At 43.2% G+C, this 27,579-nt stretch overlaps 2 protein-coding genes across 2 annotated transcripts in view; one reads left to right on the forward strand and one right to left on the reverse strand.

Annotated features, from left to right (window-relative positions):
• Positions 1 to 6,513: 6,513 nt before the first annotated feature.
• Positions 6,514 to 18,128, reverse strand: FAM151B (family with sequence similarity 151 member B). The gene is made up of 6 exons (XM_072139123.1): positions 17,930 to 18,128; positions 15,520 to 15,645; positions 14,427 to 14,586; positions 9,781 to 9,995; positions 8,014 to 8,149; positions 6,514 to 7,052 (listed from the first exon to the last, which is right to left on the reverse strand). Exons 1-6 carry the CDS (start codon positions 18,087 to 18,089, stop codon positions 6,887 to 6,889), a joined length of 963 nt encoding a protein of 320 aa, XP_071995224.1. The 5' UTR covers positions 18,090 to 18,128; the 3' UTR covers positions 6,514 to 6,886.
• A 3,185-nt stretch (positions 18,129 to 21,313) lies between these two features.
• MSH3 (mutS homolog 3) overlaps positions 21,314 to 27,579 on the forward strand; it is a 79,547-nt gene continuing 73,281 nt past the window's right edge. Inside the window, exons 1-3 of the mRNA XM_072139127.1 lie at positions 21,314 to 21,485; positions 24,526 to 24,622; positions 26,724 to 26,926. Coding sequence (XP_071995228.1) covers positions 21,387 to 21,485; positions 24,526 to 24,622; positions 26,724 to 26,926 — 399 coding nt within the window. The 5' untranslated portion in view covers positions 21,314 to 21,386. The remainder of the gene's footprint in view (positions 21,486 to 24,525; positions 24,623 to 26,723; positions 26,927 to 27,579) is intronic.

A 27,579-nucleotide genomic window follows, 5' to 3' on the forward strand; every position in this document is an offset into this window, starting at 1 on the left:
GTGTGGCCAGTGGATGTTACATGAGCATAGTTATATTTATTACAGCCGAATTCTCCTACAGATAAGTGACTTTAAGGTAACCTGTCAGGGCGATTTGGGACACTAAAAAAATGTCCTTATGGTCTGCTGTTCTAATGTCCCAAATCACCCATAAGTTTCTTACTAGGTCCAGAACCCTCAATGCCTGCACCGTGATAGAATTAAGCCGCTGTAGTTCACCACAGTTTCACTTCACATTTCAAAAAGGTATAGCACATGTGCAATGAAACTGGGCTGTACTAATCTGGCTTCACTGAATCACTGTGAGGTGCTAGGACCACCAGAGGCGACTCTGATGTGCCTCATCTCCAGGGCCGGCACCTATAGGGCTGTACATAAGAAATCCATGGGGATGAGGGGGGCTATAACTAATGAATCTATACGGGTTGAGGGGGGCTTTATGTAAAATACCCATGGGGGGGCTGTTTGGTATGATAAACTAGGGAATATTTTAGGGAACAGGATATTTTAGGGCCCAGGGGCCTACTGAAACATGGACCCAACTTTGCTAATCTCTTAAGAAGTATAAAAGGTTTCTTTTTTTATCACAGCAGCCACACAGTAGTAACAGGGATATTTGGGACTGTAAACCACATGGATCAGGTTCTCAATTCACCCTGACAGGTTCTCCTTAACCACTTTAACCCCTTCCTTACTGCTGTATGACCATATAGCGCATGGGGTTCCTGCTCTCGGGCTGAGTCCCTCTCCATACACAGTTGTGTCTTTTTACTACAATACACGGAAAAGTAGACATAGACTAATGACTGGAGTTGACACAAATCCTCTGTCCATTCAGCTGCCTGTTAGATCCTTATGTCCTAGCTGACAGCACCATGGTGACTGATCTGAGCTGCTGTTACACCCATACGAGGTGACCAGACATAGAGAGATGGTCATCATAATGTATGTGGATAATGAAAGTCAGCTTTGAGACTAGGGTGTATACTTATTATACCAGTATAACCTATAGTCAATTAACAATACGTGTTAACCTATTTTCCACTTATGGGCATTTTCCCTTTTTAAAGATGGTAGCTTCGTACACTCACTAGGCTTCATAGTTTGATGAATGGGTGATGTCATCAAGCTGAGCTAGGTTTGTCAAGCTGGCCGATAGACTCGGACTATGGGGGTCATTTACTAAGGGCTCGAATCGCGTTTTCCCGACGTGTTACCCGAATATTTCCGATTTGCGCCGATTTCCCCTGAATTGCCCCCGGATTTTGGCGCACGCGAACGGATTGTGGCGCATCAGCGCTGGCATGCACGCAACGGAAATGCAGTTCAGCTACTGGGTAGACAATCATTTAACAGGGCAAATTGACATCGATTTTGATCATTCATAATTGTAATATTTACTACTTCAACCCCAGGTCTATCCCTCTTCTATATAACATTACTTAATGCTGTACCTGACTGTATTGGCATTTATCCCCAATTGTTCCCCAATATCTCAATGTGGTATGATATGTACCGTACTTGTCCTTTCAGAATATTTATGCTCCATTCAGCAATAGTTTTTTCTGGGTCTTTAAACAGCAAGTAGGTTACCAATCCATACCAGTTCTCCCCCCATTATGGTGACTCTATAAGATTTGTATGTTATCAGCAATGAGTAAATAAATCAGAAGCACAACACGTTTTATACATCTGCTAGCAATGGCGATGACGCCTGGATTCCTGCGTTTCTAAGTGATGTCTAAGCCATCGCTTCATTCTGCGCTTTGTTTTGCAGGTGTTGAGATAATGTCAAGTAGGTTCCATTGAACAGTAAGTACAGAGACTCCTCTATTACAACCACACAAAGAATTTGAGATTGAGACAGCTGGTTGGGGAGGTTTTTAAGTCTGAGGATAATTGCCTATAAGGATTAGTTCCTATGCAACAATATTTCTTATGACTAAAATCTGCATTTTAATGGGGGTAAAAAAGAACCTTGAAAAGTACTGGAAGCTGAAAAATACCTTTATACATGTTTTACCAGTGAAAATATGTGAGGATTTTCACGTGTAGGTCGTTTTACCATACATTAACCTTGGACAAGTTTTTTTTTTCTCTTTGGACAGATGTATGTCCAAGAGGGACCATGGCATATCTATATTTTCTGCTCAGAAGAGGTACCTAAGGTTTAACTTTGGGAATTAAACATCATACCATAAATACTCGAGTATATAATATATATATATATATATATATATATATATATACTTACTGTATATACTGGTGTATAAGACTACTTTTTAACCCCTTAAAATAATGGCTACAGTGGGGGGTCGTCTTATACGCCGGATATACGGGGGCCGCACTGTGTGAGGTGTTTTTTTTCCCCGTCAGCGCGCAGAGAGCCGCTTCCTGGGACCGCCGCGCATGCGCGGCAGTCCGCCTCTCACGGTCATTAGAAGAGGCTTAGTACGCGCTGGCGGGGCGGCGCGCTGTATGCTAATGCAGCCGCCCTGTCAAAGCGGTCGGCGTCACAGAGCTGGGGGTCACAGGCGGCACTTACAGAAGCATGTCGGATCTTCATTAATATCGCAGCTTACAGTTATGATCACCAGGCACTTGCTCTCTTGTTTGTTTTGCAAAGTTTTAAGCAGACTTTTTTTCATTTGGGAGAGGGGTAGTCTTATACAGTGAGTATATACCAAATTCTATATTTTTAGGGCAGAAGTTGGGGGTCGTCTTATACGCCCAGTCGTCTTATACGCCGGCATATACGGTATATATATATATATATATATATATATATATATATATATATATATATATATATATATATATACACACACACATATATACAACACTGGGAAAACCTATTGACTTGAGCATAAGCCTAGGTTGGGAAATGCACTGATCACAGTCTATCCAAGTAATAAAATTCCCTGCAGCCTTCCCTCACTTACTAAATGCCCCATGCAGCCCTCCCCCAGTAATGATATTCCCCATGCAGCATCCCCCAGTAATGATAATATGCCCCATGCAGCCTACCCCAGTAATACTATGCCCCGTGCAGCCTCCCCCAGTGATGATAGTATGCCCTGCGCAGCCTCCGTGCAGGACTCTAGTTACGCCACTGCTTGGAAAATAACCTGTGGGGAACATTTACTTACACGGTCCCACGATAATGCACTCTGCCGCAATTCACTAAGATCGTGCGCTCAGTCCAAATCAGTCGGATCGTCCCCCGATTTCTGTTGCATGGAAGCCAGCGCAGCCGCGCCACAATCTCTGCGCCAAATCCCGAAAACCGTGAACAGTCCGACGAAAGTGGGATCTGCGACCCGTAGTAAATAAGCCCTATTGTACTGTGGAAGGAATGAACTCTGCTGACCTCTGGAAAAAAATTATCAATACATTAAAAATGATAGCAGCACAAATGACATTTTTTTTCTACACAAACCAGCACAGACTTAGCACAAATGTTTGACCCCAGTTGTTGTGACCACACATATGTGGGAAATGTCAGGGCAGGTTAACCAATCCTAAAATTCTTGCTTGTGTATTGTGCCCGTGGCGACATTGCTCTTCCAGAAGTCACATTGTCCTGGGGTTGATGTAAGTGTTTTTACCGAATTACTATCAATTCAGAAATATTAAAAACACATGATGTGTAACTATGGAAACCGGCCTAGAACATTCATGTACAATTAAAATGTAAGGCACTTAGAAAGAGCAACATCACAGCACACAACACGACTGTATATGAGGACACCTCACTAGGGATCAGTGCATCATTTTATTATTCGCTGACACCCAAAGGATACAGACACAGATTCCTTTATTTTTACATAGTTTTGAACTACATTGAAAAGGTTTAAAAATAAAACTTTATTTCATTCGGTAAGAGGGATCTTTACATTCACTATATGCACAGACATGACAGCCCCTTCCATGTTCTTTCCATTATTTTATGGGATTGTCCCAACAATGACACATGTGCAGCAGAATAATGGGCGTCTGACCCCCAGCAACAACAAAAATGGAATTCTGGCTAAAAGAGAGGTAATGTGTGGGCCATCTATTTCTATTCTGCACTAAGCACTTTTTACACATAGGAACTTGTTCAGCATCACATTACTCATGGATTCTGCAGCAATGTTTAATTATGGAATATTGTATTTATTACTATGTACATTTATTGCTAAAATTTATTGCACTTTCTACAATATGTAGATGACCTATGGCCTGATCCTATGGGCGTGCACCCGTTTTGCTATTTTCAGTCAGACCTGTGCTGCTTGGACTTTCTACAAGTAATATCTGGATCATATATATAGACACATGTGTCATTCGCATTGCAGTTGTATTAAAAGTCTTGAGACTATCAATTATCCTAGGCCAGATGTGTAGACATAGTAGAGTAAAGGTCCTAGGACAGAGTCTTGAGGGAGAAAGGGTGAGGTGAAGAGGTGGAATGAGAGTCCAGTTGGAGAAGATCCAGGAAAGGGGAAGGTCAGAAGTCAACAGTGTCAAAGGCAGAGCATAGGTCAAGATGAATGAAGTAATCCAGTGTGGCAGATGTGATTTATAGGTGAAGTGCAACATTCCCCACTAGGGCCTAGCCTTTCCTTGTAGCCTAGAGGCAGCCAGGGCCCAGAATACCAGAGTGGCTGGGTAGAGCACGGTGTTGTAATGGTGCTAGGTATTGGGACCGGAGGGCTGTCCTACAGCCTGGCAGGTCTCCAGCAGGTGGTGTGTGCAACAAATATGGAGGGGAAGGCTGATGTACGGGTTTCTCCCTGGGGCAACCCCTGAGTGTCCCTGGGTAATGAATAGGGAAACCTGGGGTGGTAGACAGCCGTATCCAGGGATCAGACGGAGGCAACTTTATTGAACAACAGGTAGCAGGTAACAGTCCAGAACGGTCTCACAGCAGATTCAGATTCTGGTACTGGAGTGATCGTGGAGAGTGGTCCCCAGGAATAGTGCACCAGCCTGCTAGTAGATGCAGGCTGGGATAATTGAGATGGAGCTGTGTCCAAACTGTGGAAGCTGCAGATCTGGGTTAGAGTCTCCTGACTCTTTTTGGGATTGGTTTCTGTGACAGCACTAAAGGTGTGCTCCACACGGACTCTCTGTTCACTCTCAGACTCCTGGGACAGACCATGAGGTCAGATTGCTGACAGGCAAAGACTACAGAGAGACCATGATGTCTGTCTCTGCTCTCACGGAAGACTGGGTCATGTGCTCCCCCTGCACAGGGGTTTTATACTCCCCCTGGTCAGGTGGTAGCACCTCTCCAATCACACTCCAGTTTATAATACAGCCAACTGATTGGATAACAACTTATACCCATTTAACTATTGCCGTTCCAGGCAGAGGCTACAGCTGCAGATTACCTGAGATCTCCCTGCATTATCTTCTGAATGAGTTGCACAGGCTCACCAGATGGATCCTGACAGGGAAAGGGCCCTATTCGCAACTACCCCCTTGCCTATACGTTGGCAGGGGTGTTGCATCATTTTATGACAGGAAATTTTCCTTGGAGAGGGATTTACGCAAAGGCTGTTTAGCAGTGGTTGGGTTGTCTAGTTGTAGTGAGAGTGATGAGGGCTGTAGAGTTCAGGCCTGAGGTATCAGTGGTCTTGTAGAAGGCGACAGCAGTTTCTACCTCGTTCAATGAAAACAGGATTGTGTTTGCGGAAGTCTAGATGTTTCCTACATGATTGTATTATCTTGTGAACTGCAGGAGTGGTTGAAGCCAGAATGGTAGAGAAAGTAAGTTGTGCTCAGATAGGAGGATAATAGTTAGACAAAATGGATAGGAACAAAGGTGCGTGAATATTAAGTCCAGCGTATAGCCTTCTTTGTGAGTGTCTGTGGAGGACCATGGTGAAATGCCAGAGGAAGAAGTGAGAGGAGTTTAGAGGTAGAAGAATGTGCTATATCAATGGGGATGTTAAAGTCACCCATGATGATGGAGGGGCTGTCAGAGGTGAGGAAGTGAAAAATCCAGGTGTTCAAGTGGTCAATAAAAGCAGTGGCAGAGCCTGGGGGTCGGTAGATGACAACCACTTGGATGTTAGAGGGAGCATGGATGCGGATGAGTGAAATTCAAAAGACAGAAAGGTGAAGGAGGGTAAAGGTAGGATTGAGCTAAAGGAGCAGTTGTCAGACATCAGAATGCCAACTCATCCACCAGGTTTACTGCAGGGCCGGGCAGTGTGAATAAAGTGGAGTCCAACATAAGAGGAGCACAACAGGGGAGCTGCTTTGTTCCTCTTTTTCCTCCAGTGCTGCATCAGGTGGAGGCGATTTGATTCAGAGTCAGTGGGGGGAATAGTTAAGGTTCCAGGATATAGCAATATCATCAGTGCAACTCCATTTTCCATTATGTTAAAGCACACAGCAGTCTCTGCTGCCTAATGCAGCCACCCATGTTAAAGAGTTACTTAGTTAACAGGTGAGATAGAAAACTGGCTGCAGCAGAGATGAGGAACTGAAATACGACAAAAAAAAAATGACCAAACAAGGTGTCAGCAAGAGCAAAGACTTATTAAGGCCACAACATGTTTTTGGGACAACAGTTCTCCATTTTGAGAGGCAGTGGTGTCTGCTGTATTTCAAGGATTGGTCACCAGGTCCAATGTTAAAGGCTTCATGTTCCCCGCAGAGTTACTTTCTGAGAAGAGTAATTCTTTTGTTCCGCATAAATGGAGCAAGACTAATAGTGAACTTCCCCAACCATCAACATGCCCAAAGGAGATAAAGAGACATGTGGAAAGGGGGCACTGTCTAAATAAATCATTACCATATAAATCATGCATTATAGTATGCATCGTGCGTTCATATAAAGTAGTACGGATCCTAACCCATGAACAACCTTCCTTGCCTATGTCTTGAGTCTTTACTTTTTTGCTTGTCCCTTCTGTTTCACGGCCTGCTTCAGCTGACTCTTTTGAGGTTCAAACAGATCATAAAATATCTGATCTTCCTTTGAATGCTCACGAATATACAGCAGGTCCTCTACAGGGTAAATGTCGTCCTTCCCTGACCAGACTGTGAGGCTGTACCTGTAATAAGACAAATATCAATCATCATTAAAGTGAACATTCTCACTATTTTATGAGCATAACGTGGCATGTAGAAAACATCACAATGACTTCAGTAATCATCAATGGCATGTTCTACTGCAATAGGGAACTTTCTGCATCTAAACTATAAATTCTACGATTTATTACTTTTTCAAACATTTGCAGGTGTTAAAATTGTGTATATGAAAATTGGCAAATTGGAGCAAATACCCCGACACCCCATTCATCCTTGATAAAGTCGAGCACTGTGCACGACTATATCTGGCAGTCCATGTGGCATTCAATGGAGCGCGATTCAATTTAAAATATCCATAACAATGCATCTTAAAAAAAGAGGTAAAACGAAAATATTGGATTCAGTATGTAGCAACAATTTGGAATAGCAATCCAGAGCTTCTTGAAACATGGCAAACAGTGTATTGTCATTTGTGGTCCATCACCTAGGACACAATGACTCGCCAAGTTTTTCACTGCCACTAAAAGTAGGGTTCAATCTGAATCCTCTTATGCTGGGCCAAAGCGGAACCGGTTGTACTTCCACAAAACAAATGAAGGACTCATCAAAAGGTGCATAACTAGGAGAGGCAGGACCCTATAGAAGGCTTCTGAATAGAGCCCCCCTTCTCACTTAAAATATATTAATGTATTTTTAATAAATCACAATCACACATTTTTACACTCATACGAACACACGTAGAGAACATATACAAATGTACAACATATATACAGCCACAAATACAGTAATATATATATATATATATATATATATATATATAGGTCCACATCCTTTACTTTTTAGTGTGTCAGGTCGGAGGCCACGGCCCCCTGACACTGTGGGCCCCAAAGCAGCTTTGATGGCTGCTACCACTGTAGTTACTCCCCTGCCTTATCATATGCAAACAGAAAAGGTAAAGGCGTGGCAAGTCTGTCAGTACTTTACCTATCTGACATCTGCAACAGCCACTGAAGCTGAGGCCACGACTGTCGAACTACGGGAGCTCTGACTGGGAACGTCACCGGCTGGCTTAGATTCTTACAGATGTCTTCCATTTCTTTCACCATTTCCCAGCTGTAACCTAAAAAACAAAGTTTTATATAAATGTAATTACAAAAGAAAACCACTACTATCTGCATCCACTTGTATAGGCTGTTCTCACTTACTGCTGTTACTCATAATTTCTCTTCCATTGCAAGGATGCAGCTGGACTGTGCCGGAAACACTAGTCTGTCTAGGTAAAGCCCTTATACCATGGTTTTGTCAATGTTCCCATGAACTAGTGCGATTATGAGTACATTAAGATTCATTTTACAAATCTTTCAAATGAGAAGAAGTGGACAGAGCACTATATACAGCACCCCACAGATGTCATTGGTGTATAATCTATAGAAAGAATGCAAGTCTGTGCACACCTCGTGCAGCTCTCCTCTTCCATCCCAAACGAGAATTTGTGAATCTGAACGTCTGTGGTTCAGAGATTTCCAAAGATGCCTCACAAAGCCACTGATTTCTATGGGTGTATTTTCACTGATCCGTTGTCCATGGGAAAAAATATAAAACATCCTATTTTTGTCATGGATGTGGATCGCGTAAGGCAATAGAAGTCCATGGGTCCGCAAAAAATACCTGATGTGATGTTTTCAAAGCAATGCCAAACCTTCAGTTTTTTTGTGGAGACAAAACGGAAGAAAAAAAATGGAGACACAACGAAGACAACTGTAGCTTAACAACAACCCCAAAATAAAAGAGCCCTTACTCAAATTCAGCTCTCAGTATCAAAACTTCTGAAATTCAAACCCAAATGTAAAATAATACAGCACAACAGTTGTTCTATAACAGTAAAGCTATAGAAAAAACGCTCCAGTTATCATCGTGAAGTTAAAGAAGAACATGTTTGTTGTCCTTGGGATGATCAAAGCTTCCTGTTCTCAGCGTCATCATGGACGACAATCTCAACCTGTTTTGCTCTTTGCATCAAGGCCGTTCTTTGTCCGGCAGCCGCAGCAGAGAACAGGCATTTACGCCTCGGGGATAAGTATACTGACGACTGAATATGCACAGGTTTTATCCAAGAAATAATGGAATTCTCAGAATACAAAAGTCATCACATCATTAAGTGTTGGAACAAAAGTGAGGTTCATCGTCAGCAACGTTTATGTCTTCCTTACCTTAAAGTTTGCCCTTACACTAGGTAATTAAAACCAGGTAAAGCAGTCATGTAGTAAAATAAAGTGCAAGGATTTTCCTTTTTTTTTGTTTTAGTGCAGTCCCCTCTAATTTGGATCCTTACACTAAATAATGCAACCATGATGCACTTGGAGGATTAGTCCAAGGCTACACACAAACACACAGATTTCAATCACCTTTCAGTTGCTGGCCACCATCTCAGAGGGTAGAAGATCTATAATATTATATCCCATTTCTTCTAATATCAGGTGGATAATAGACACCATGAGGGTGCAGAGACATGTTCAGATTTTCAGATGCAGTTTTTGATGCCCAAAACAGTAATGAAGAAGTAGGAGGAGTAGTGGAACCTTTCAATTATTTGTCTAACACATTATGTTAAACACCTCCTTTTGGCTCCAAAATTGGCATCTGAAAAACGTGTGGCCTAATACAAAGACATCTACTGTGAAAATGTATCACGCTTGACCTGTAAACGAGAGAAAAACACTAAAAAAGAACAGTAATAGATGCTAGTTATACCTTCATTACTTCTATCAGGATACCATGCAGTTGTCCAAGCCAATGACAGAGTGACATCTGGGAAGAAGGAGGTGACAATCTGAAGAAATTCTCTTGCACCCACTCTAGAGTTTCCACCAGGTCCAGGAAGTATGTCTGCATTTATCCAAACGGGTTGGTGAAGATGATCTTTCATTGCATCCAAAATCTTCATAGAAGGCAGTACCGCTTCCAAACTATATGGCAAATTTTGAAATAAAAGTACATTACAATGTTTGCAGCACACAAAGCACAGTAGACCTCCATTTCAAGCTCTGGTAGCTTTGTAGCAGGGGCTGCATAGTGGGTGCACTCACTGTTTTGACTGATGTCAACATCTTGTTCATACTTTTGTGTACGAAGATTCAGAAAGCTCCATTCACAAACTAAGGTTGGCCATACCCTTTGGATAGAGAATGGCAGTACCACCAGAGATGTGAATGTACCCGAATGTGCATGGGGGCCTCCCAATAGCGGATGTTGAGGGAGAGAAGTTGGCGGACATGTCTGTCAGTGGCTTACTTACTGCACTGCCAGTCAAAGCCAAAGTCGGTTAGCAAAATTTTTAGAAGTGCTTCTATTTTTCAGTTAAGATTTCATGTTTTTTTTAAAAGGGAGGGGTCATTCAATGCCATTCTAGTCCACATGCACAAAATTAGCAAATTTTGTTAAAAGGATGGGGTGGGGATAGGAGCTTTACAGTCTGCTAAATATAACATTTATGCCAGGAATAACATTCTAGATGACCACTTATTGCACACTAGTCATAATAAATTATAGGCTGGCAGCATATGACCGTGGTCAGTATGTGAAAAAACGTGTGCTGGCTGGATTTCATTGACCAAGCACAGTGTAGAGGACAGGATCTCTTGAATCAATGTGATGAAATGAGTCCCTTCTTCCTCGCTCTAATACAGTTCTGTGCTGCTGCCGTGAGGGGAAGAAGGGACTCCTTCATCATATATCACTGTGACTGCTGGACACTGCGCAGTCTGTGTCATGTGCCGCTGTCCTTGGTTGTTTCTTATAATAAAGCCATTAGAGCAGATTTACTAATCCGGTCTAGTTTTAAGATACTATAAATTAGAAAAGACAGCGCAAATACGCCTCAAATGACGGATGTAGAATGCTGTATTTGGGACAGCACTGTGTTACAGAAAATACTGTATATTATTTGTTAATCCTGATGACAGCTGATCGGCCACCATTGTTCTATTCTTAGGGATTTCACGACCCCCACTGACCGATTTGTTACATATTCATTCGACAAAAGTGTTTGTACGAGAATTTTTTTTTTAACCATAACCCCTGGGGATCGCATCCTTTTCTAGAAGCTGAAAAGTATCATAGTCATACATCAGTGAGATAAAACATGACAGCTATTAATTGGAGAGGGATATGTCCTCCTCAGAGCGGTGTACCGGGAGCACACACCACGTTACCCAGGGGATTCATCTGTCTAGGATAGAGATGATGATGACGTCTGAGGAACAGGTTCTACAAACAAAGACTATCCAAGAGCAGTCATTTACGTACACATCCAATATACAGGGCGACGTGGAGTACGCCCACTAGACTGACATCCGGGTTATTTCTTCTCTTAATTGTTATGTCATCACTTTCCAAGATGAGAATACAACTTTAATGCAGTATTCCAGGTATATCAAATTTTCCCCTATACACATCCAAATAGGTGTGGATCCACCCGTAGAGATAGCCGATGGTCGTACTCTGCTATTTCCAACAGGTGAGCAGTACACAACCTTAGTTAGTCCATGAAATTAGGACCATGTGCTGCCCAGATTTCCAGGATTGGGGATGGACCCTATGCATCAGAGTGACATATGATGCATGGAGTCCTTACTCTATTCATGATTATGATTGTTTGCAGCTGTCATCGTCCCATATACGGTATGTATTTTGTAAGCTCCTTTTCTTATCATCAACAGTCCACCAATTTTTGTGATAGGTAGGGGATTGGATCACTGACAACCATTGAGTAATATGGATTGGGTGGGGGATGAATAGACAAAATCAAAATATCCCTTTAACTTTGGGGATGAATTTAAGAGCAGTTTATTTCCTTTAAGAAAGCTCCAGAGCCAGCGGACTCAGTCCTTTGCACCATTGCTGATTGCGGCACCTGGTCTCATCCTACCTGGGAAAATAAAAGTTGGTAAATGATGTTGTAATTTCTTGTATATTCATTTCCCAAGTGACATTTTCTCACAGACTCAAAACCTTTAAAAAAGGTTACAGATTCTGCATCTTTCTGCAAAATTGATTGTGGACTTCGCTGTTGCGCAATTGAATGTCTGTCAGATGCATGTGCATACGCAGTGGGTGTTTCTCCCTCCAGATACGTGCAGGGCCGGAGAGGAGATACTAAAAGAACTGCGCATGTCTGAGATTTTGAATGCTCCTTCAGAACACCCCTCAAAGCCTTTCAGGATCATTAGCATAATTAAATAAAAGTTGATTTTAGAAGGAAGGAGGCCATGGCTAACAAATATAAGAAGATTACCACAGTCACAGTGCCTGGATCTATGGCCCTGTTTATCCATGCCCGAATTTGAGATTTTATATATATATATATATATATATATATATATATATATACATATACATATACATATATACATATACATATACATATATACATATACATATATATATATATATACATATACATATATACATATACATATACATATACATATACATATACATATACATATACACATATACATATACATATACATATATATATATATATATATATATATATATATATATAGTGGAGCAGGGGGCGGGCTGGCTATATAGTGGCGCAGGGGGCGGGCTGGCTATATAGTGGAGCAGGGGGCGGGCTGGCTATATAGTGGAGCAGGGGGCGGGCTGGCTATATAGTGGAGCAGGGGGCGGGCGGGCTATATAGTGGAGCAGGGGGCGGGCGGGCTATATAGTGGAGCAGGGGGCGGGCGGGCTATATAGTGGAGCAGGGGGCGGGCGGGCTATATAGTGGAGCAGGGGGCGGGCGGGCTATATAGTGGAGCAGGGGGCGGGCGGGCTATATAGTGGAGCAGGGGGCGGGCGGGCTATATAGTGGAGCAGGGGGCTGGCTATATAGTGGAGCAGGGGGCTGGCTATATAGTGGAGCAGGGGGCTGGCTATATAGTGGAGCAGGGGGCTGGCTATATAGTGGAGCAGGGGGCTGGCTATATAGTGGAGCAGGGGGCTGGCTATATAGTGGAGCAGGGGGCTGGCTATATAGTGGAGCAGGGGGCTGTTTACATACTGGAGGACATGCTGGCTATATACTGGACGGGTGGGAAGTGAACAATGCATTTCCCACCCTAGGCTCAAGTCAATAGGTTTTCCCAGTTTTATTGTGGTAAAATTAGGAGCCTAGGCTTACATTCGGGTTGGCTTATTATATACATTAGAAAAATTCTGTGTATTAAAGATCTGTACGAGTTTTCTGGAATACACTACCCAAGACAATCACGCAACATTTAAATATCACTTTTCCAAAACCCCTTCAACAATATGCTGAAAAACCAAATAATATAAATTGATAAATAATACAATTTGATCCTTTTATCCTTCAAATGCCAGCAGGATTGTCCAATTTTACAGAACAAGCGACACATCCTTTTTTTTTTTCTTTTATAGATATTTTTAGACAGTTATCAAAGTTGAGACACTAAAATAAGATAAGTCACTAAAATTGCTCAACATGTTGATGAGACAAGTGACAGCCATGGGAGTAAATGGTAGAAGTCCCTTAAGGTCTGCACTGTACTGATACATGTGCGCAGTTATGACGACAGTAATGTGGAAACATTTACAGTTCATGATTTCACCTCCATATTCTTTATATTGGGTTCATGTCTCAGAAGTATTTTAGCATTTGTCAGCTACGGTTCTGCTTCACTTTGAGTGTTACTAGGGTAGATGCGATGTGCTGCGTGCTACGCTGGCTGCCATCCTCACAGCTTTACTAGAAAGGATCATCTGTTATTACAAACATCATCTGTGTCATCTCGCCCGAGAGACCGAGCCTTCCCAAAGTGGGCTGTTCTGTATCCGGCCTGTCATAATAACGTGTGGGAGTAGTGGGTCAGGTCCAGTGAGTGCTCACAGCCAACTTCTACACATGAATGAGGTTTTAGAAACAAAAATAAAAAAAAAAACACAAAAAAATAAATCTTCCAATGAGAAGCAATTTATACCACTATTCAACCCATTACTCAATTTCAGAGATTTGAATGATGAGATTCTTATCTTTAATATGACACCATGAGCATGTTTCTAGGACCTATAGAACTGAAGATAGTGGCATCGGAAGTGGCCCCTCCCCTGCAGCCTCTAATTTGACACATCTCAGGTAAAACATGACTCTTCTCTGCTCATTTTTACATGACTTTGGAGGAGATTTTTTTAATAGGTGAATGGGTGCGAATGGGTACAAAAAAAAAAAGGGAATTCTGGAAAGGACATGGTAGCATTTTAATGTGGTACAATCTGATGACAGATTCCCTTTATTTGTGCCACAGTTGACTCTGGAAAAGCAGCTGTCATGCAAATCGTATTTCCTCGAATTGACCCTCTATAAGACAACTTACCTTTTGAAATCGAGCTTGATGCCTTTATTAGTTGCAGAAACCTCAGTCAGCCAGGCCTGCAGATTTATGTCACTGTCCGTTTCTGGGGGATGCGCCATTATTGGTTCCCTATCTCCAGCGCCTCGCAGGAGGACGTCCGCCTCGATCATATGTACATCACCTGCATGTTTCCAGAAAGTAAAGTTGTCATTATACATGAAACTTATAGGGTAGAACTGCAGGAGAACACATCCATTTATGTCTACTATCACAACCAATTTACCACATTCCCTTAATGTATATAAAAGAAAAGGTGAAGCAATGTTTTTGTAAATTTATTTCTAACTCCACAGCAAATTTGTCTGTCTCCAAAGCACGTGTAGTCTGATCCTATAGTCATATGCCCTGTCATCTGTCTCTATACAAATAACATAACAAATGCATCTTCAAGTTTATGCAAATGGATAGGTCGCAGGATCACACTACACTGTTAGTTTACATGGCATGAGGTGGAGATATGCAGATTTGCATAGAGAGGTAGCTATCACACCCAAGTCCAGAAATACTGGATATACTGAAACTATATAACTATACATAGCATAGGAATGTTTTCAGAATCCATCATAAAACTGAGTGTACAAGCAGTGCTCGTCCGGTCTCTGTCAGGCTACATTCACGTCTCATTTTTTTTTTTATATATTGAATGTATCCACAGACATATACCGGCAGACAGGAAACTTTTTGCTTCCATCTACTTAGCACAAGTCGCATTCAGAAGGAAACCCAGACCAGCGGAGGCCATAACAGCCAATTGGGGACGGATGCAACTGTACTGCAACCATCCCCAGCCTCTGCTGGGCGTACATTGCGGGTGTTTGCCCTATGATATAACGATCATTATAGGAACAGTTACATCACTCTGAACCTTGAGAGCAGCCAATCACTGATGTTCAGCCCGATTCCCCCTTTCAGGGGGGATAAGCATAAAGGGCACATTGTTGGTAATCTACCAATACAGGGCAAAAACAATGTGTGAATGTGACTTTGGATCTATATTGGGTCCTTACTGGAGAATATTTAGCCTCTAAGGGACTATGTGATGTACATTACTCACTCTGCAGAGCCTGCTGCAGCTTCTCCTTGCTATTTGTTGCATGCTCCCACATTATTTCCACTCCATCTCGGTTCTCTATCACGTGTTTATTCAGGAAATAGTCCAATATATTTACACTCCATGGACCTGGTAAAAGAAAGAGGTAGAGTCACAGGACACAGCTTCTGAGACCTTCCTGCATTATACTCTTCAATGTTGAGGACTCTATAACCTTATATGATTGGCTACTTGTAGGCTCAGTAGGTTTCTTCAAGCTTTGGCATTTCAAAAATATCTTGTTACTCCTATCCATAACAGCTGCACAGGTGAACATTGCCTTTTCACATAAATTTACATAAATTTATTGTGGGAAATCAAAACTGTTCTGCTCACAGAGATTTCTGATAAATCTTCCCCATTGTGTTAACCAGACTACACAGCTTGTTTGTAGTCTGTTACCATGGAAACATATAGAACCATATCTGAGCTACAATGAAACAAATTTGGGAGATTAATAAATAAATCAGTTTGCGTCCTTTTAGGTATGAACAAAAATGATGTAAAGAGAAGTCAAAAACAGTTGCTTTGAAACAAAAAAAAAAAAAGTAGATTGTTGGGGGTGAATAGGACACGAGACACATAGCCAACGCAATTAATATCATTATTAATTAAGCAAAGTTATCTTAAAGTGGTTTTCCAGGAATACTTGCCCTTCTCAGTGTCCTAGGTCACTCAGGTGCTTCAGGTCTTTGTCCAGATAGTCTGTGGGGTGTCTAGACCGGCTTCTCCGGTCAGTGAGCGGCCTCCTTGCTGACGTTCCATGGTCCGAGGAGACCACTCATAACTCAAGGCTAATCCTGTGACCTTCTGGTCAGGTGACACAGACTGGAAGTACCCGAGTGATGTGGGAGCCAGAGCAGAGCAAGTACACTGAGCTTTCCAGAATCCATACCAGATAGGTGATGTCTATCTGATCATGTATGAGCCCGAGAGATGGAGATTGAAGGTCCAGTGTTACTTGTCTGAATTGCACACCGTTTCTCCACCCAATGTATATGGGACTAATAGCACAGTAGCGTGCTTGTGTTCTCAGGCACATTATCTTGACTGAAGGGGTAGCCTAGAAATTAGATGGAGGCCTCAATACTTGGACTGGAAGAAGAGGGAATGGGGGCCAGGCAGGTGCATGGGTGCTGACTTCAGCGACAATTTCAGTGGTTACAACAACTTGTTATCCTCTAGCAACAGGAAAGGGGATAACTTACGAAGAAGTCGTGGGATCCCCATAAATCACGAGAATGGGTCTGTTGTGCCCCAAATGCTCCAGACACTGTTTTTGGCCATGTGGAAGTATCTGAGTATCAGCACCATGGAGGTGAATAGAGCACCATTAGGAATAGACCACCCAAGGCAGATCTGATGGTAGTTTCCTAGTTACGTTCTAAGCCTTTATCCATCTTTCCCTAACCCTATATACTTTCTAATATCATATAAACTTTATCAACCTAATATGCTAATTTTAGGCAGAGGCTACTGGGTCGAGAACAAAGGCTACTCCACAACCCTGTAACCCTTGTGATCCTTCCTTCTTGTGTATCCATGCACACTCCTCACGCTTCTGCTGTGGTCCTGGTTCCTTCGTAGTTCTGTGCATGCGCAGTAGCTTTGGCTTCAGAGCCAACAGGAGTGCCGCTATGCACGTGTGCTCTTCATCCGGTGCTACTGCACATGCGCAGACCTACTAAGGAGCCAGGACCACAGCAGAGGCATGAGAAGTGTGCCGAGGATGCGCAGGAAGGGAGGATCACAAAAGCTAATGGGAAAAAGCCTTCACTCCCGCTCCCCAGAGAGGCTGCGCCACGCCCAGTAGGGTGATGCCACAGATGGCGTTTTGAACCCGTTTTTGGTCCGTTTTTAAGCAGTCCGTTAAAAAACACATGCATAAATTAAGATAATTGGTAAAACCTGTTACAAATGGATGCGTTATCAAAAAACACATGCATTTTTTTTTTAACGGACTGTTTAAAAACGGACCAAAACTGTTTCAAAACGCCATGTGTGGCATCACCTGTAGCCTCTGCCTAAAATTAGCATATTAGGTGGAGAAAGTGTAGATAATCTCAAAAAGTTATTATAGGATTAAGGAAATATAGATTAGGACTTTATTAGAACGTTACCAGCCACCTACCATCAGACCTACCCTGATAGATAGATTTCTGAGGGTAGGTTTCATTTAAAGGACCCCATTCTCCTGATGTGTGGGGGTCCTTCTGCTGAGATCAGCAAGTTGTCCACTATCCTTTTAAGGCTGTAGTTACAGACAATAAGACTCTTGTGACAGCAACTTACTGACACCTAAGGGTCACCAGGGTCAACACCAGGAGCACACACAGCTCCTCCAATATACCATTACTGTATAGCTGCTCCTTACCGCGGCTCTTGTCCATAGTGTGACCGGGGGGCAATGCACAGCACAGCAGGTGGTAGGTGACGAGCAGGACCGCTGAGCCGCAGGTGACACAGAACCAGCACCTCCTTCCTCGCACACATCGCCCCGAACCGACCCGGCCGTGCACTGGTACTGAGCCCATACAGGAAGAGGGCGTCACGTGATCTCACCTACACACACAGAGCCATGAGACGTGCTAGGCGCGCCCCCGTGTGGCGGAAGATGAGTTGACGTTTTCATGAGAATGTAGGGGGCGAAATGTGTGAGAAGGGGGACATTGGGGAGAAGGAAAGTGATTTCTGCAGGGATGTGGGTGTTTGGGGGACTTTGAGGAAGGAATCCAAGGCAGAATATAGGAATCATAATATAGATCTGCATCAAAAACACAAGTTGATGTATAATTTCTGGGGGAGAATTATCATAGAGCACTGGGGTATGCTGCAGTCCCCAGCCCCTGGCATCAATGAATTAGCAGACTTCAGGCTACTGATGTACTGATGTATTTGGCGGGGGGGATATACCCCGGTGTACAATTCTATGTATTCTAAGGCTATATATTGAATGGGGGTGAGGGGAACTCTATCTAATAAGTCCATGAGGAGTGAGGGGGGCTGTTTGGTATGATAAACTAGGGAATATTTTAGGGAACAGGAGACTCTTTTAGTTTCTGAATTTTAAATACCGCCATGGGAGTTCACTGCAAAGGCTCTGTTGCCCAGGGGCCTACTGAAACCTGGAGCCGGCCTTGCCTGCCCGGTATATAATTGTATCTCTGCCAGGCTGTAGCACAGGTGCGGCCCAAGAACGGACGGTGCTGACCCACTCTGCCACCGCATTTTTAAACGGACTACAAACGGACCAAAAATGTCATGTGGATACATTCACATGATATATGCCCGCCTTTTACTCACTGAAAGTAATAGGAGTTGTGTGACAATAACGGCTCGTGCACCTGCACCTCCACCTCCACCACATGGACAGATTATATCCACTGGAAGTAAATAGAGAAGCTTTCTTTAGAAGCAAAGATCTAGAAAACTGTGAGGAATTGATACAGAAACTATATTGGAAAATTGTATAACTTTTCGTGAGGCCCCTTTCACACTTGCGTTTTTCAAGCGTCAAAAGCACGCGCAGAACTTGCATTGCACTCTGACCCATTGTAACCAATGGGTCTTTTCAGACTTGCATTTTTTTTCACGCACACACGCGCGTTCTTTTTAACGCGCGTTTAAATCTCGACGTGCTCTACTTTTGCAAGTCACGCGCGTGAAAGACGCACCATACAAGTCTATGGAGATGCCTCAAAAACGCATTGCACTCTGAGACACTTGCAAGTGTAATGCGTTTTTCACGCATCAATTGCCATAGAAAAGATAGAGCTCAGCCCTGAGTCCATTTCACGCGCATTTTCTGCGCGTGAAAAACTGAAAACTGATTACACTCTGATGCAAAATGTGCGTTTTTCACTGACGTGATCTGCAACGCAAGTGTGGAAGGGGCCTTACACAACCAATATCTATTATTTGCTGAAAGTGGACAACCCCTTTAATTGTGATAAAAGTAGATAAACATGTCTGGTGTCTGTCATCACATCAGGTGAGAAGATCGAAAAATCATACAGATGCAACAACACACTACGTACAAGTCCTGGAAGATGTTGTTCTCAAAATCTTGTTGAATGCAGTCTTCTACTCATCTCCATTGTGGATACGGATCAAGTTTTAGGTCCCTTGGACATCATGCTTTGAAAATATTTTTGCTCCACTGATTTCTTTTAATATAATGATTCAATGGAACAAATACACTCAGTATGAAGTGGTGCATACAGGACAATACTAGGCTCTTCTCTCTCAGATCAGGTCAAATCCTTTGTTAGCGCTTCATTGTTTGCTTCCTGTGGATAAAAATATGGTACCTAGTCATGTGATCAGCCTGTGTGTCATAACGAGCCGTGCACCTGTGTGACATCACATGACCAAGGACCATTTTTCATCCACAGGAAGTAAACAATGAAGTTTCCTTTACACAGCAAGCATAGATGGGGAAAACCACAAGGAATTGATCCTGTGGACAGGGCCTAACTTTCCTTCATGGGAAAACTCCTTTACTTGTAAAATGGGCAGCTTACAACTGTAGATTTTATAACGTGTTACACTAGGGGGCATTATTTGGGTGTTAATATTTTAGGAGGACTTTATGTGTGGTTCTATTACATTATTTAGCTGAAGAGGTTTAGGGACAATATAGAAGGCAGAACATAAGATGTGTGGTAATCTCCATAGGCAGAGTGCATGGCTGGAATTAGAGAAATGGTGATGGGGGGCTTAATTGAGAATTTGAAGAACAACTACTGCTCTGATATAATAGGTCGGCATTCCTACAGTGTTTTCTGTAGCTGTACAGTTGTTTTAGGTGCAAGCACATGGGTGGTTATGTACAAAAGGGGACGCAACTGAGAATTTGGTACGTATGCATCGGGACCCGTGCCCAGATCTTTTGTGATCTGGCGAACACAGATTACACAGCGCTGCAGAGTTTGCCAAATTGGTCCCTGTCCCCACGGGACTCACAATCTAATCAACCTACCAGTATGTTTTGGAGTGTGGGAGGAAACCGGAGGACCCAGAGGAAACCCACACAAACACGGAGAAAACATACAAACTCTTTGCATATGTTGACCCTGGGACTTTAACCCAGGTCCCCCTTAAAAACTTAAAGTGTGAATGGCCTTGTTTTGGAGAAAATCATCTTTTAAAATTATAAAAATGAGCCTCAGGGTGTACATCACAGAATTATACATGCCTCTGTGTGGTGTTACTACCAACCTCTTCCCTACCCAGTCAGAGAGCTGATGACTTCAAAACTATCAGACCCCAGAGCTAGAAGGGGCTAGATAGTTAGGAGCTCCTGAGACTCATTTGCATAACTACAAAATACTATTTTCTCCAAAACAAGGTAATTTGAGGATAAAGTAAGAAGGAAACGTGTTCAGGTGGACACGCACCAGTGTGTAAGCGTGCGTTCCGTACAATACTGCATCAGTGATTTTTAGATTTTCTTTAAAGTTCAGGTCAGAACCGGGCGCACAACCCCAACTTTTTTCCGAAGTTCCGGCGAACTCGTCAAACCCACACTGGGAGTCACAGTGCTCCTTTCGTCCCTGCTGGGGGTGTGTCTATGCAGCTACTAGGAGGAGTTTCTATGACAAGTGACTCCTCACTACAGGTCCCAGCAATGTGTCTGTAAGGCGACACCGCTGTCTCAAAACAGGTTTAGTTTTCGCGGCACCTTTTTAGGCCCCGCCCAATGAACTTTAAGTAAACAAAGTGACCCTCAAAACCACTGTGCGTTGCCGCCCACCGGACGCTCTATCGAATCAGGAGGCCTCAGAAGGGAAGTAGGCGTAGTCTGGCTCCTCCCTCTGACGAGCTGCAGAATGCGGCGGAGGAAGCCAGGAGGGAGCCCGGGCCCGGGGCAGCCGGTCATCAGCCACTTCTTCTCCCCCCGGCAGTCACACACAGCCGGCTCTGCGCAGGTCAGGAGGTCATACGATTAGTATCACGTGCTGATCCTAGCCCCCGCCTGCAGTGTTACCGTGTCACGTGACATGGCACTGGAGAACGTGCATGTGTTATTGTGTTAGCGTTGACTTTCCTGCAGATTCAGAAGAAACATCATCTGCGACTTGTGAACAGTGTAGTGTGTACAGTGTCCCAGCTACACTTCATTTAAAACCCATAAAATTACCTTACGGGTGATGCCCCCTGTTGTCTGCTCCGTGTAATGAATCATCACCCCCAAAGGATGCATAGGGGTCCCTCAGAATAGCTAGAAATAGAGAATATACCTCTTAGGCTACATTCACGCTACCGTATGGAGGACGTATATACGGCCGATATACGTCCTCCATAGACGGCAATGGGTGCACGGCGCCCTACGGGAGCGGTACGGTGCAGCACACGTGCGGCACCGTACCGCTCCGTAACCGGGACAGGTCCTATCTTTACCCATAGTAGGGCGCCGTGCGCCCTAACTTCCTATAGAGAGGGGCGGGGGTGAGCTGCGCTCACCTCCTCCTCCTCTCCCCGTGCACTGCCGTTGCCCGCTACGGTACGGCAGTGTGAATATAGCCCTAGTTATAGGAAAACGTATAACAATGTATCGGTAAGGTTTGTACTACACAATTTAAAAGACATCTACCACCAGGATGGAGGAGTGTGAACCAAGCACACTGACATACTGGTGTGTGCCCCCTCTGGCAGGATCTGCTCTTCTTTTAGCTTCTTATGCCCTGTTTTTTTTTGTTGTTAATAGAGCCTGGAGCCCCTCGGGCTAATTTGCATATTTTAAAGCCCCTTTTTCTTAAAAACCAGAGCATAAGAAGCTAAAAGAAGAGCGGATCCTGCCAGAGGGGGCGCACATCAGTATGTCAGTGTGCTTGATTTACAATTCTTGATATGTTGGTAGATGTCCTTTAAAGCCTAATTGCCCGGTTTAGTGTGGATTTAATTTTTTTGCAGTACAAAGTTTGGGGTAGCTGAGGATTTCTATTGAAAAAAAAGTGTTTTTTTTTAACAGCAGTAGATTGCCAAGGCGAAATTCTGTGAAATGTCTCTTAGGCTCCAGTCACATGACAATATAGCTGCCCATGTTCTGGCCGTGCAATCAGGGCTGTAACTTTAGGGTGAAGACACACATGGCTTTTTTGGGCCGTTTTTACTAAGTGCGTTTTCAGATCGTTAAAAACGCATGCGTTTTTGTCCGTTTTTCCGAAATTGTGCAATGAAAAACGGACAAAAACGCATGCGTTTTTAAAAAACGGATGCGTTTTTTAACGATTTGAAAACGCACTTAGTAAAAACGGCCCAAAAACGCCATGTGTGTCTTCACCCTTAGGGGATGCAGAGGTTGTGATCGCACCCGGGCCCAAGAGGTTTAGGGGGCCCTTATGGTGTCTCTTTCCCATATGAGAAGACTATAACTATACACCATACATTATAGTCGGGGGCCTGGCACAGACTTTGCACTGGAGCTTCTAGTTACGCCACTGCATGCAATATGTGGCCAAATTATTGCACCTGGTCACAGTGTTCACTATGTGTCTCGGGGACTAAGGCCGGTGACATACGTTGAGTTTTTGTTATGATTTTCAACTATGTAAACTGCATGTGTTTTTAAGCATGCATTTTTCGAATGTTTGCTTGCGTTTACGTTTTTAAAAATGCTATACTTGATGTGCATTAATTACATGCAGCTGTGTCTCTTTGTATTTGTAAAAACTTTGCAATCTTGTTCTCCCAGCTGTTTGTGCATGTAATCACATGCATTTCAAAAAGTGGACCACAAATGCATGCAGTTTCAAAAACACAACCGCATTGAAAAGCACAATTAAAAAAACCACTTAAAAAAAACAGGCACAAAAAAGCAAGGGAGAAAACGCTAAGTTAAAACACTTTATCCAAAAACTAATATAAAGAGCCAATATGCAAAACTGATGTGTCTTACAAAAATGCAAACACACAATGAAAAGAATGCAAATTCGGGCTGATTTTGCGTTAATTTAATGCAAAACAATGCGGCTCGTTCCCGATCGCAGGTGTTTCCATAGAAACACCATGTGATCAGGGTGCGGCTTGGTCTGCGTTTGCAAACGCAGCCCGAACGGCAGGTGTGCCACCACCCTAAGGCCGGCGCACGCAAACGCAGACAAAGTCGCGCCCACCGGGGCGGGCCTCGGCTCGATCGCATCGGCGTTTCTATGGAAACGCCTGCGATCGGGAACGAGCCGCCGGTGTTTTGCGTTAATTTAACCGCCGGTGGGCGCGACTTTGTCTGCGTTTGCGTTTGCAAGCGCAGACAAAGCGCCCTGTGTGTCCTCACCCTAAGGGTGAAGACACACATGGCGTTTTTGGGCCGTTTTTACTAAGTGCGTTTTCAGATCGTTAAAAACGCATGCGTTAAAAAACGCATCCGTTTTTTAAAAACGCATGCGTTTTTTGAAAACGCATGCGTTTTTGTCCGTTTTTCTTTGCGCAATTTCGGAAAAACGGACAAAAACGCATGCGTTTTCAAAAAACGCATGCGTTTTTAAAAAACGGATGCGTTTTTTAATGCATGCGTTTTTAACGATCTGAAAACGCACTTAGTAAAAACGGCCCAAAAACGCCATGTGTGTCTTCACCCTCAGGGTGACGCCACACATGGCGTTTTTGGTCTGTTTTTAAGCATGCGTTTTCAGTCCGTTTTAAAACGCAACAGTTTTTGTCAGTTTTTCCAATAACACATGGTAGACGGTCAAAAACGGATGCGTTTCACGGAGTGAAAGCGCATGCTTAAAAACGGGCCAAAAACGCCATTTGAGACATCACCCACGGCTAAAGTCACATGACCCTAGTCCACACCAGAATCTGACATTCACTTAGCCCACATGAAGGCGAAAATGAATTTGGGACATTTGCTAGCCTTTTTTTTTTAGTCCAGTTGTGTTGAATGATCAAATGTGAACATACACTTTTATGTTTTGTGGTGTTATTTTTGTCTCTTACAAAATTTTATGTGCCCTCTGTTCTTAGAAGGCTAATTACTGCGGAGGCCAAGATGATGAGCCAAATGCAAAACGGAGTAAAAGCAACCAAGAAAGCGATGGAAGTGATGGCAAGGTGGAAAAGAAAGGTGAGCCAATCATCACGGCAGCACTGAATGCAATATTTCACCAGGGATCTGTTCTCATTAGGGTGCAGCCACACATGGCGCTCGTATTATGTAAGAAGCTCTCTGCCGTTTTTCTCCATCACTTTCCGCAGATCTTCATAAACTATAGTCATAGATTGATCCTTGAAAAATGGTTCTGACAAAGAAATGCTCTGCTTTTTAACGGATCGCTCGTACATTCTATCTTCACAGCCGAGAATCTGTACGTTCACCTGCAGGAGCCTGCATTCACACGTTCCATCTGGATTGCTTTTCAAAACGCATGCAATCGGTAACAAGTGCTCAATGTTTGGCATATAAACAATGCAAAAGACCGGGTGCTACTTAAAGATCACATGCGTTTCTATACGATAGGATACAATACAATTTTATTGATCTCCAGGGGGGAAATTGATTTTATACCAATGGTCCAGGCAAGAAAATTGCAACGTTGCCTGAAAATGGCTGTTAATGAAAAGTGGAGATTCCAGCTTTTGTTTTTTAGAAACACTTTGGATAGTTAAAGGTCTGTCATAAAGACAATAAATCTAAGTAACATATCCTATATTCTGTGCGGATTCTGGTAAAATATAGAACATGGGTGTCAAAAATCCATCTCCAAAAATCTCTTGTCTGTAGCCAGGATAATATAGTGTGTTCCTCTCCCTTATATTGGGCTTTCACAGACTCGCTTTACGGTTAGGTTGGTAGCCATATGTAAGTGCTCTACCTTTCTATTCCAGTTTTCATAAAAATTCCCCATTAATGTTCCTCTTCAGGAAATATGTTTCTCAATTCTTGATACCTGAGGTGAATAGTAATAGCGCCATTATATTCCGCAGCGCTTTACAGAATATGGGGAATATGCACAAATAAAATAAGACATGACAGATTAATAAGTCATATGGAACAATGGGAGTGAGAGCCCTGCTCACAAGAGCTTACAGTCTATGAGGATGAGTGGTGACACAAGAGCTTACAGTCTATGAGGACGAAGCAGGTGACAAAAGATCTTACAGTCGATGAGGGGGTGACACAAGAGCTTATAGTCTATGAGGATGAGGGGGACACAAGAGCTTACAGTCTATGAGGATAAGGGGGTGACACAAGAGCTTACAGTCTGAGAATGAGGGAGAGGGACACAAGAGCTTACAGTCTATGAGGATGAGGGAGAGGGACACAAGGGCTTACAGTCTATGAGGATGAAATGGTGACACAAGAGCTTACAGTCTATGAGATGAGGGGGTGACACAATAGCTTACAGTCTATGAGGATGAGGGGGTGACACGAGCTTACAGTCTATGAGGATAAGGGGGCGACACAAGAGCTTACAGTCTATGAGGATAAGGGGGCGACACAAGAGCTTACAGTCTATGAGGATGAGGGGGGCGACACAAGAGCTTACAGTCTATGAGGGGGGTGACATAAGAGCTTACAGTCTATGAGGATGAGGGGGTGACACAAGAGATTACAGTCTATGAGGATGATGGGGTGACACAAGAACTTACAGTCTATGAGGATGAAGGGGATGACACAAGAGTTATAAGAGCTTGTATAATGTTCCAGCCATTTTTATAAGGGAACAGAACAAAAAAATTTAAGAAATAAAAATGCTGCTGCTTGAACCAGTCATCAGCCGCCATCTTATATACAAGGTCCAAGGTTAATGGGACTGCAGAGAAGCCTGATGCTTGGTACCTGGCATTTTCTGGATAACAGAGGGAGTACACCGAACTAGTTAATAAAGAGAGAGCTAGTTGCATATAGGGTAGGGCATTCCAGAGAATTGCTGCAGCTTGGGAGAAGTCCCGGAGACTTGGAGAATAATTTAAGATCACTGGCAGATCGAGAGCATGAGATGGACGATAGACTGAGAGGAGAGGTAGGGAGGTGCAGCATTATGCAGAGCTTTGTGGATGAGAGTGATTAATTTAAACTGTATTTGGAAGGAGACAGGCAACCAGTGCAGTGACTGGCACAGACTGGAGGCATCTGTGTAGCGTTTGGTCTGAAAGACGAGCCTGGCTGCTGCATCGAGAATGGATTCATTCTCAATATTTATATCAGGTCCATTTTGTTACAGAACCGATACTCTGTACAAAGTCTCTCATCTCCGGGGGCACCCTGCAGAGGTTACGAGAGTTTTCTAGTGATTCTGGAAAACAGAGCAATGATATTCCTGTCATGAAAGTACCGAAGAGCCTGACGTCTTCTCCCAGCAGTAAAGATGGAATCACAAAGTCGGAAAACAGAAGTGGTGAAGTAAATTCACTTCCTATTCCCAGGGTAAGTGGTAACTGGGTTTAACAATTTCTTTTTTTCTTGTCTGTCTATTAGGTAATGATCTAAACAGTTAAATGCTGTACGTTTGTTACGTGGTGACATCAATGCATCTCGTATGTGTGATGTATTTCTTATTATGGAAATGTTACATCTTTATTATGCGATTTTACATCTCGGCTAATCTGTTGCCCATAATTTAGGGGGAAGTTTGGAAAACCCCTTTAATTGGTAACCTATTGATGACTCTGGCTTTCATTAATAGGAAACTTGAAACCATGAAAATGCTGTATGGCAGCGTGGTATAGAGCAGGAGGAGCAGAGCAGATTATATACAGTTTTGTAAATTGGAGTATAACTTGTATATACTTTCAAGTATCTGCTATTTTTATGTTAATGAGTGATCGGAATCCATCTCTGTCTGCAGAGCCGTCAGTGATCCTCCCCCTTGACTCGGAGAGTGCAGAGATTTAAGTGCTTATATTAGAAAGAATTCTGAATCTTTAACCAAATCTATCATTTTCCTCAGCTCCTTCTGTTCTTGCTGCCTGCTGGTTACTATTGATGTGTTCTTTGCGAACGAGTCGGCTCTTGTTCGTGAATGGCGGGAGCCGGCTCACCTAACTCCCCCCCCCCCCTTCCCTTTCCAAAGAGCATCA

Source organism: Engystomops pustulosus, chromosome 1, assembly GCF_040894005.1.
Source record: "Engystomops pustulosus chromosome 1, aEngPut4.maternal, whole genome shotgun sequence".
Lineage (NCBI taxonomy): Eukaryota > Metazoa > Chordata > Amphibia > Anura > Leptodactylidae > Engystomops > Engystomops pustulosus.